At 37.2% G+C, this 12066-nt stretch overlaps 1 protein-coding gene across 1 annotated transcript in view; it reads right to left on the bottom strand.

Annotated features, from left to right (window-relative positions):
- Window positions 1-12066, bottom strand: part of LOC120525661 (NADPH oxidase 3-like) — a 63702-nt gene that overhangs the window by 29842 nt on the left and 21794 nt on the right. Inside the window, exons 6-7 of the mRNA XM_039748147.1 lie at window positions 10244-10425; window positions 67-196 (exon numbers count right to left, since the gene is read on the bottom strand). Coding sequence (XP_039604081.1) covers window positions 67-196; window positions 10244-10425 — 312 coding nt within the window. The remainder of the gene's footprint in view (window positions 1-66; window positions 197-10243; window positions 10426-12066) is intronic.

Raw genomic sequence — 12066 nt, 5'->3', positions numbered from 1 at the left:
AAGAGCCTGAACATGCGACTGGCACATTTATTCTTCAGCACACTGAGGTCACCATTCAAATCTTACCACTGGTTTATTCCCTGCAAACTCTGGTAAAGGACACATGGAGACATTTCCCCACTCATACAAATGATCTTTACAGTAAGACACATTGTGTTTCGATAGGCTTGGTGATGTCTGTCCTCGAACAATTCCCCTGAAATACAATATGGGAATGTTAATTTTGTAAAGCAGTTTATTTTGATAAACTAACAAATCAATTTTTCTTTCCTTTTAACTTTTCTATTAAATGGGAATATACTTGATTTTAATGAGGGATGGATAATTAATCCTTAAAGTAGTTAAAAATAAAGAATTGGTTTAATGAATGATATCTTTGGGATATAACGCATTAATTTGATAGTCAAAAAAAATTTGTATAATAGCATAAATGACACAAATTTACACTAGAAGGGTCACATGTTAACTTTGTTAATAAATCATACAGGGCAGCTCTAAACATATGCACAGTAGTATGAAAATAGGACCTCAGTGCTGACTGGTACTTTCCTATTATTACACAGATGGTTAATGATTATAAATAGTAATTTGTAAAATGAATATGGTTTATTTAAAATAGCATACAAGGAAATGAGTATCAAAGAGACAGCACAAAGAATCAAAGAAAATCAAACAGTAAACAAGCCCCGTTCCCACTACTGGCCTGCTTTTGAAGATATTTGGCCTGGCTGTCAGGTGGATTATTTTCCTTATGTCCTTATATTCTTAGGACTACAGAAACAGTAACACACTCTCTTGCAACTCATCTTTCCCTCCGTCTCTGTCTTTCTACCTCTTCCCTCCATGTCCTCTCCTTTTCCCTATCTTTAAGTCTTTTGTCCAACTCATCTCCTAACTGAAATCTCATGGGACCTCTGGAAAGAAGTGACCTTTAAACCTCCCCTCAATGGTGGAATTGGTTGTGAGGTTTTTCTGGAATCTGCATGTTCTCCCCATATCTGTGTGGGTTTTCGTATGGGTACTCTGGGTTCCTTCCATAACAAGATAGGATGTGTCATAAATCAGTTTATATAATTTTGGATCCTCCTGGACAAGTGTTCTCTAAATTGTCAGTATATCTCTTACTGCTAAAAAGGAATGTTAGAGTTTTAACTCTTGGCATCATCTTAGTGTTGTTAGTTTTTACATGTGACATCATTTTGAATAATTATTTGATAGTTTCATCCATATCGTTTATGGTTATGATACCCATTACAAGTCATGTGACACAAGCATTGGTATGCATTATGTTATCAGCCAGGATGCATTTAGGAGCAACAGCTTTGGCATCAAGTTTTGGGTTAAAATTCCTCAAAATCAACTGTGCATTTAGAAAATTTAACTAAGGAAACTATTACACATGTTTTGACCCTTTCTGCTCTGTATTTTTAGCTTGGTTCATTATTTCTTTCCTGGTATTGCAACCCCTGGCTTCTCAGTAGTCAATGCCTTTGTGTTTGTTATTTTCCAGCCAGAGTACCTCTTCTTGCATGGGGTTCAAAGTCTTGTTTTATGTCTTTTTTGTTCATTGCTCACTCTTTGATTTTTATTAATGCTACTTTTGTTTATTACTTGCTTTATTACTTATGCTTATGTTATGTTCCTTTTGTTTTGTGGCTAGTTCACAAAGAGCCTATCACTGCAGGGGACTGCCCTAAGCCCTACAATGGTGGGGCAACCCACATTCCCTTGTGGTTAGTGAGTATTTCTGTGCTTTTATGATTTGTTGGATTTTTGACCTTTTTGCTTTGTCCTTGACCACTCTTTGGATTTTGTTTGCCTTGGATTGTCTTTGCTGGCAAATTCTTTTTCCCTTTTGTGCTCCATGGAGCTTCGGTTTTGTTCAGAGCATTTTTCGAAGAATAGACACTGTATTGTAAAAAATACTTTTTTGTTAGTGTCGATTCTGTACTTGCCCTTGTTACTAGCCAGGTTTGACATTTATTCCCCTCTAGTAGGAATTTTTGGGATACTTCAGAACATATTGCTCTCATGTGTCATAACTGTTCCCTTTAATTAGTTATCTTTTTAAATAACTGGCTCATTGTTTGAACAGATTAGCTGGGTAGAATCCTCTCAGGGTGACTGGTAAGTCCAAGTTGGCCCATTTGAAGGATGTAACAATTAGTGCTGCTGTTGTCTATATCAATCAAAGTCATTTTATACAAATGCACTCAGTTTATTGTGCCTCTGTCAACATCAATTGTATTCTAATAAGGGATTTAAGTTACAGTGCAAGATATTCTATTCTTTATTCATTCGCAGACTTTAAACCTTTTCCAGGATTTACTCTCTGTCTCATAGTTTTTGATAGCCAAGCACTCAAGTAAAGACACATTTTAAACTAAAATTTGTATTCATTCTGTTGGTAAGAATATTTATTTTATCTTTTTATTTGCAGTATATATAAAAAATTTCCCTTGGAGTACAATTAATTATTTTGTGCTTTATTTACATTTGTCATTTGTCATTAATTTAGACCACTTTGCAGAGATTTGTTTTCACTTTGACATTAACACTAGAATTACCAGAGCCTACCTTAATTCCGTCCCACCTTAAATCGCTTCTTAAATCCCTTCACACCTCTCCGCCAGCGTCCTTTATCCTCTAAATGTGTTGATAAAGAGAAGCTTGGAGCAGCCGGCTATTCCATCCCCCCACCAATTTAGAACGTGCACGAACTTCAGCTTGATTGAGTATCTGGGAGTGAAGTGGAGTTTTAGAGTGGAAATAATAGATCGTTATTTGGAACACACGCATTTCATGTCTGTTCCGTTTCTACAGTAATCTGTGTCAACACATTGTTAAAACAGAAACGTTTTTATATTCTAGTAGTAGATGACAAAATGTAGGCATAAACTATATAATGTATGAAGCCTGAAGTCCAAATAGCAAAGAAACATTTTCACAAGAATAACACAATTGCGCTTTTATTCAAAAATATAACTGCAGAAACAAAAAGCCGCCTTAACATGCGACATTGACAGCAGCTTATTGTAACTGCTTCTGTGGTTCAATAGACTCATCCCCCGCTTGAAAATCAAGAGGTCATGAGTTCAATCCTGCGCCCCTCTGTTTTGAGAGAGTAAACTGCTCTTAGTCTTACTGTTTTAGAATAAAAGCATACATTTGATTTCAGTCTGTAACAGTCGGTGCAATTTATGATCTTTGTAAAGGTTAGCTTTTTTTTTTTATTCACTTTTCATTCTGTCAGTTGCGTTCAGAATCAATCCATACAACCCCATCTGACACGGCTGTTTTCACATAGACGCGCTATAGCTCTGCAGTGTACCACGATGCATACTGACGCCCCATCCCCGGTTCTGACACACAAACACTGGCAAAGCTGCCTTCTTCGTATCTCACCGTCACTTGCTTTTCTTTTTATTCAGTTTTATTGAGTGTTCCTGCCAGTCCCCGCATGTTGCTGTATGCTGTTTCTTTTGTACTCCAGGACATGCAGAGGAAAGAATGGTAAAGAGCAGTAACTTCGGCGCTATATGCAATCATCAGACACTCCCCATCTGCCCGTGTCGCTCAAACACAGGAACATATATTGGTGTAAAAGTATAACAAAAGTGCACTTTTATTCAAGTGCACTTTTTCCATCGCCTTTCCCTGTAAGAAGCAATGTACACACTTCTCGGGGGGCGTTAGTATGCAACGTGGTACACTGCAGAGCTATAGTGCGTCTTTAGTGAAACAGCCGTGTCAGATGGGGTTGTATGGATTGATTCTGAACACGACTGAGAGAATGAAAAGTGAATTAAAAAAAAAAAGCTAACCTTTACAAGGATCATAAATTGCACCGACTGTTACAGACTGAAATCAAATGTATGCTTTTATTCTAAAACAGTAAGACTAAGAGCAGTTTACTATCTCAAAACGGAGGGGCGCAGGATTGAACTCGTGACCTCTTGATTCCCAAGCGGGGGCTGAGTCTATTGAACCACAGAGGCAATTATGATAAGCTGCTGTCAATGTCGCATACTAAGGCGGCTTTTTGTTTCTGCAGTTATATTTTTGAATAAAAGCGCAATTGTGTTATTCTTGTGAAAATGTTTCTTTGCTATTTGGACTTCAGGCTTCATACACTATATAGTTTATGCCTACATTTTGTCATCTACTACTAGAATATAAAAAACGTTTCTGTTTTAACAATGTGTTGGCACAGATTACTGTGGAAACGGAACAGACATGAAATGCGTGTGTTCCAAATAACGATCTATTATTTCCACTCTAAAACTCCACTTCACTCCCAGATACTCAATCAAGGCATGAGCTGGGAGAAGTTCGTGCACGTTCTAAATTGGTGGGGGGATGGAATAGCCGGCTGCTCAAAGCTTCTCTTTATCAGCACATTTAGACGACAAAGGGCGCTGGCGGAGAGGTGTGAAGGGATTTAAGAAGCAGTTTAAGGTGGGACGGAATTACGAGTTTTTTCGTAGGCTCTGGTAATTCTAGTGTTAAAGAGTTTTTCTATTGATCAATGTTATAAAAACCAAATTAAAGCCACTATGATTTGATGTTGTGTATCAATAAAATGTGAAAACTTCCAAGGGGGTGAATACTTTTTACTGGCACTGTATAAGAAAAGAAAAACTGAATTCGTACCAATAGAAAAAATACATGTATGCGCATTTTAAAAGTGTCTTTACTTGACTGGCTGACTTTTAAAAACTATGAAACAGAGAGTAAATCCTGAGGAAAGGTTGAAAGCCTGCTAATGGCAAACCAATAGAATGTTCTTCACTGTGCTATCATTTTTAAGGGCTTTATTCACTAAGAGTGCAAACTATCTGCATTAAAACAAGATAAGTGCATCTTTTTAAAGCAATTTTCTTTCCTTTAAATGCCACAAGAAAACTAAAAAAGGTCTGAATTGTGCTACTGGAGAAAAGTAAAATACACTTAATGGAATTAATTATATACACGTTAGTTTTTATTTGGAACATACTCCATTTTGTATGGGATTCAGATATATTCAAGGCAAGTTACAATAACTTAGTCAAATCATTTGAACTAAATAATTAATAGGCAAAAAAAGCACTTCTGTTTGCCAAAGTAAAAGGTAAAAGATGATAAGGGAGGCAGAAAACAAGACAAGTGGAGCACACCATGGGCAATGGCCACATACAAATCCAAATAAATTCAGAAAATTTTCATTGAAGAAAAGCCTGGAGTGCTATTGTTCATCCATCCATTTTCTAACCCGCTGAATCCGAATACAGGGTCACAGGGGTCTGCTGGAGCCAACCCCAGCCAACACAGGGCACAAGGCAGGAACCAATCCTGGGCAGGGTGCCAACCCACCACAGGACACACACAAACACGCCCACACAACAAGCACACACTAGGGCTAATTTAGAATCGCCAATCCACCTAACCTGCATGTCTTTGGATTGTGGGAGGAAACCGGGAAAACATGCAAACTCCACGCAGGGAGGACCCGGGAAGCGAACTTGGGTCTCCTAACTGCGAGGCAGCAGCGCTACCACTGCGCCACCATGCTGCCCGCTATTGTTCATCAAATGAAAAAAAAGAAAGAACCAACTAAAGGGACAGTACAACATAAAACATTGGCATACATGAATTTCACAGCAAAAACGACACTAGAAAGGTTTCTTGGTTTGAAAGCATGTCAAACAAAGATAACAACAGGAACATGACATTTATCATGATAAAAAGAATGTCTGAAGAGACAATTTGGAGTACAATGAATTACACAATTCAACCTGAAAGCAGAGCAGCCTTTGTCTTCAATAATAACAAGGTGTAGCTGAGACCATTGTGAGAGTTGATTTTTACTATTAAATATGATTTTTGCTATTTATTATACGTATATTGATTATATTAAATGACTTCTATCCTTACTGTTAAGAGTTTGCCTTTAGCACTCTTAGGAAGCATTTGAATTAAAGCCTTTTGATCTGAGACCCAGTCCCGCTGCTATTACTCTGGAAAGACAAGTTTGATAAGAAAACCAGCACAATCTAGTCTAGCAGAATCCTGACTCTAAGGACCTGGGGCCTCATGTATAACGCCGTGCGTAGAACTCGCACTATAACATGGCGTAAGCACAAAAGCCGAAATGTGCTTACGCACAGAAAAATCCAGATGCAGGAATCTGTGCGTACTCCAACTTCCACGTTCTTCCGCTACATAAATCCTGATCAGCGTGAAAACTAACGCTCGTGCACACGCATTATGTAACGCCCCAAATCCTCCCAGAATTACGCCTATTTGAATATGCAAATCAATATAAATTGCCCTTAAGCGCAGCCTTCTGTGAAAAGACAATGGGAAAAGCACGGGGAAAATATAAGAATTTCAGCGAATACCAAGTGGAGGCAAAGGAAAAACATACTATTTGTTCAAATAAACCGTGGTATAATCAACAAAAGGAAGTTGATCGAGTGACATAGCGTGTTGGAGAAACTTGAAAGCTCACATTCACAAGTCGCACAGTGCCGGATAAAAAAGAAGTCACATATCAAAGTCGCCGTGAAAAGCCGAGTTGTAAGCCCACTGTCTGAGTGTCATATGAAAGCTTATTAGGGTACAGAGAAAAAAGCCACACAGTGGGGAAAAAGCACGAAATGTCCACTTCAATCTCGACATTTCCACTTTAATCACGTAGTTTATTTTGTCATTAAAGTAGAACATCATGAAATTCATCTTAAAATTGTTTAATTAACCAGTTTCTAAAATCACATTGTAATTAAAGTAGCACGTTAAATGCTTTGTTTTGTATTTGATTTTCTATGTGCTCTATGTGTGTGAATCACTACTTGTTTCTTAAACCGGCTCTCTTCCTCCAACTGGACACAGAATCCATTACATTTGTGATATTACAGCTCTCTGAATAACTAAAATACTGAGATGTATACGTGATATCATTTTCATGATGATAGGAGTTAAAGCACGTTATTAAACATGTGTTTCACTTCGATGAAATAATTTATTGCAGCAGTACTCAGGGGCGGCTCTAAGTTTGTGGTGGCACTGGGCAGAGGAAGAATCGGTGGCTGGCTCCTTCGCCCGCCAATGTCAGTAAAGTATCTTATGCACGGTGGATGGCCACGTATATTGCAGACACTAGCCGCCTCGTGCTCATGACACAAGCATTTAACTTTTGCCGAAATTTGTCGCTGCGTTTTTAGCTGTGTTGTTATTTTATCTTTCTCTTTTATATTCAATATATATTGGCGTAGCCATCACTGCAGTCAGTGCTTTTCTTTCCCCAAGTAACCGATCGCCATACAATCAGCTCTGTAATAGACGTTAAGCCATCTGTAAGCTTAGCGCCGATTCTTCAAAACGTTTAAAGAACATTGAAATATCTTCATAGTACATGTTTAATTATTCTATCCTTCACGACACTCCCAGTGAAGAATATAGATTATTTAAATGAAGTTAAAGTTTTATCTGTATAATTTAACAAACATATTTTGCTGCATTTCACCTTAAAAATGATATCGTCATCATATGTAAATACGCGCTTTATAAAGTGGCTCAGGTTGTGCGATATTATAACTGTAGTGCAAGTTTACAGTGAGGTGATTGTACTTATAAGTACAAACAGTTCTACAAGGAGCACTTGATTGGCTGCATTTAAAGTTCTTGGGATTAAACTGTTTTGAACCGCGAGGTCCGTACAGGAAAGGCTTTGAAACGTTTTGCCGTGATAGAGACAGCGTGTGCTTAATGCCGTATACCGATAATTCTCTTTCCGATCAGCTGCTGCTGTGATTCACACTCAGATACAGTGATATAAATACTCCGAGTGGTGCAGTGAGAGAAATATGGAAAAAGATGATCCGCTGTGGCAACTCCTAACGGGAGGAGCTGAAAGAAGAAGAAGAAGAAGAAGAAGAAGAAGAAGAAGTGAGAGTAACAACGCTAAAGCAGTTATGGCATTTGGAATACTATGGCTGTTCCCTGGACCATTATATTGTTACGAGTTAATTACAATCAGATGCATTACACTAATAAACAATATGCGGTTAGTTTCTGTGTATTTATAAAGCCGCGTCATGAAAATAATGAGTAATCACACAAGAACAGTACCATTGCTTTGACGCTGAGTGCCGCCAGTTTGCAAAACCAAGCGGAGAACTTGCGTACGACAAGGCATGAGGTACCGTGGAAAAGTGCGTGGCTTTACGCCAAGTGTAGGTTTTATACATCGCGATTTGAACGTGGAAAAGTTCTTACGCAACATTTCTGTGCGTACGCACCGTTTATACATGAGGCCCCTGTTTATTAGTAACTAACAAGGAGAGAAATTAATCTAATCATTGTAATTGATAAGTGTATTTAAGAAGTGTTAATAAAAGTATTCTTCCCATCCTGGACTGGCTTTCATGATTTAGATGACATCTACTTTGACACCATTTAAATGGTCGGTCATCTTATAAATAAGTATTATAGCATATAGCAGTCATATTGAAGGTACAACCTAAACAAAGGCAACATATTTTGTTTCAGCACTATCAGTGCTCTCTTTTAACCGTCAAATGTAATAAATGAGCTTAAAACTGAATAAATGGAGGAATTGTCAGTTTAGCTACATGACCTAAGTATTCTTAAATCCCCCCATTTATTTTGTGAAACTACTTTTTATCACTACAGAATTGTGAGAAGCATCAGTACAGTGCTGGGAATTCAATGTTAGCTAATAAAAGAGAACAATCACATGCACTCAGTCGCACCAGGTCAATGAATAGTTAATAGTGAACCTAACATGGGGCAAGAAACTGGAATACCAAAAGGAAACATGAGGAGAACATGCACGCTCCACAAGAACAGAGAGTAAGGAACTATGAAGCAACAGTGCCTACCAGTGCATACCAATATCTCTCACATGTCACCACAAGAGCTTCTTCTTATTACTATAGGTGGATTCATGCATTTGTGACTGCTCACTTTTTTGCTGGTAACCAAAATAATTATAGGTTTTTAGTAGACTAGCTGGCTTCACAGAGGGGACTGGGCGGTCTCATGGTCTGGAATCCCTACAGATTTTATTTTTTCTCCAGCCGTCTGGAGTTTTTGTTTTTCTGTCTCCCCTGGCCATTGAACCTTACTCTTATTCGATGTTAATTAATGTTGATTTATTTTGTTTTATAATTGTGTCTTTCATTTTTCTATTCTTTAATATGTAAAGCACTTTGAACTACTGTTTGTATGAACATGTGCTATATAAATAAATGTTGTTGTTGTTGTTGTTCACTCCCTGCTCACTTTGCTCGCCCAACCCCACCCCCCCCGCCTGCGCTACATGGCAACCACTTTGCGTCCCTGCCGCTGACGTTGTGATGAGTAGGGCTGAACACACTCCAAGGAGACTTGATCGCTCCTCCGACACCCCCTCTTAAATGGTGATACAATGGGAAACACATATAGTTTGTTTTTTACCTCCTCTTTGCTCGATTAGCTACTGGCTTGCTGCTGCTGCTGTGCCTCATGATCTTCATTTCATTTGGCACACTTCAGTTATATCACCTATATCCATATATTCAATCTCTTTTCGCTTTTACCTTTTCATCAATATTACATTGAAGTTTGATTCCGTGTTTGGAATTACATCGTCACAACGCAATGTATAACTACATATTACTGGTGTATGTTGGATTCTTTGATTTCCTTATCTCATCAAAAATATTTTTTATACAGTACTGAAAGGAATCAGTCACTTAACATTCCAAACAAATCTTTCTAATTTTCTTGATCTTGTTAGACATATAAAAACACACTCTTTTTTCTTACACGTAATATCTCATATACATCATCTTGAAGATAAGAAGACACTTGTCTTACTTAACACAAATAAACCCCTCTCCAGTTCCTCTGCTTGCAATTCAAACCACGTTTTATGATCTTACCATGTACACCATCTACATCAAAAACGTCTACATATAAATCAGATCCTATTTATTCTCAGAACTGTTCTAAAAGAGACAGAACACATTAGAGAAAAAAACTATCAAATATTGAAGCACAGCAATTGTAAGTAATGAATTTCTTCCATAAAATAGAAATGAAAGGAAAAAAGTATAAAAATAAAAGTAATCAATTCATCAAAAATACAAGAAAGAAAGAAACGAGAATGCTCATTTCTCAATAGTAAATCTGTGAGTATACAAATCATAAGCTTCCTAGCACCATGCTTGTGAGGAGATACTTCACAGCTTTAACTTACCCCACCCCATGAACCACCAGGCCAATGAAAAACACCACGAATAGGTGATGGGTGAACCAAAAAATCTCATAAAAGGATTTTCTTATGACTTTGGTTGAGGATGTTATCATCAGTATAAGAACAACAGTCATGATGACTCCTGAAAGCCCAGGTACACTAATTAGAACTTCCTTTGTAGTATCCTAGGGAAAAAAAATGAAGAAAATAATAAAGTCAACTTTGCACACTTAAACATTAATGCGCCTGTTTATCCATACATTTACTGAACATGCTTATCATATTCCGGATTGTGGGAAAAGGAAGACTGCAGCACAGTACTGAAAAAAATTTTTCTTTTTTTAAACAAAATCTAGAAAAAAATTCAAATATTATACAACAATTTTCTTATATACAAGGTCATCAATCAAAAATAAACATCTTGATAGATACAGAAGAAAACTGCATGTTTTTTTCATAATATATGTATCATACCCCAAGAGGTCTCTGCATGAGTACTTATTACAGTTGTATAAATGTGTTGCCCACTAAAACTACGAATAACACAGGTGTCTGGGAGGCTGTTAACCCTCAAAGTTCACAAGGAGAAATTGTTCATTTCCTAAGTGATGTAGCTATTTATTACTTGCAAACAAAATTATGTTTTCTGGATGAGATTGTCCGTCTTGACATGTTACACATGTATCACTTTACAACTAACTTTGCTCATCAACAATCTCTGCAACACTAGAAATGTACTTTTAACTTGATGTTTGCATTCCTTGTTTAAATGCGAGCTTGTTACACATGCATCTTGACCATACTCTTAAAATATAGGTGACTGGGTTCCAATCCCACCCTGATTTCCCTAAATGGTTTGTGTAGGTTTTTCTGTAGCTGCTGTGGCTTTCAGCCCGCATTCCAAAAAAAGCGTGTATAGAATTGATTTTCAACTCAATATTGGTTGTTCATGTGTAAGTGTAGGTGTGTGTGAAGGCAGTTATGCCTTGTAAGGACTGGCATGATAGAGAGCTTTAACTAGTATGTAACACACATGCAAGTAAGATTTTCACCATATTTTGTGGCAATAATAACAATGTTTTAATGATTGAACAAATTGGTGGCAGCTTTTGAGTAAAATGGTCACTAGGACACAAATTTCAAGCAAAGGGTCAGAACCAGAAAAATAAAAGCTTAAGCAAACGTTAATTAATACCTGTATCAAGAATAGCAGATTGATAACAAAAAATAAAAAGAGGCACATGATCAGTGCCAAATTGTTAATTATAGTTAAAAAGCAGGGAAAAAATATTTGTAACCAGGAATTCAAAAACAACAAACAACAAGGAGAGAATGCAAATGTCTTTTGGTAGAATTCAGTATTGAATAATCCTGAAATATATGGCCTGACTTTTATATTTTTGATACATGTTGCCTACTTCTGGTTGACCTTTGCTGGAAACAGCACTTTCAACAATAACTCTGAAAATGCCAGTGCCCATAAGAAAACCAAAATGACATAATTGGAGAATGAAATTTTAACATTGTTAGAAATGTATCAAGAACAGAAACAAATGTAATGATGAGATTATGACTACTAAAACCCCCTAAGTCTAAAAAATGTTTAGTGGCCAAGGGAATATTATAAAAACAAAACTAAAAGCCTGATCATGACATCTATAAACCTATAAACTCTTTGTTGAGACAGCATCTCTACAAATTATTGTGAGATAGAGAGGCACCAGGAGATATCAGACAGGATTGTAATGAGGGCGGGAAATATTCAGAGCTGAACAGAGAGAGATAAGTGATCCAAACAAAAGGGTGAATTGAAAGAGAAGTCAGAA

The sequence above is a fragment of the Polypterus senegalus genome, chromosome 3 (genome assembly GCF_016835505.1).
Source record: "Polypterus senegalus isolate Bchr_013 chromosome 3, ASM1683550v1, whole genome shotgun sequence".
NCBI lineage: Eukaryota > Metazoa > Chordata > Cladistia > Polypteriformes > Polypteridae > Polypterus > Polypterus senegalus.
The sequence above is the reverse complement of the archived record's forward strand: the minus strand, read 5'-3'. Positions and strand labels throughout refer to the sequence as shown.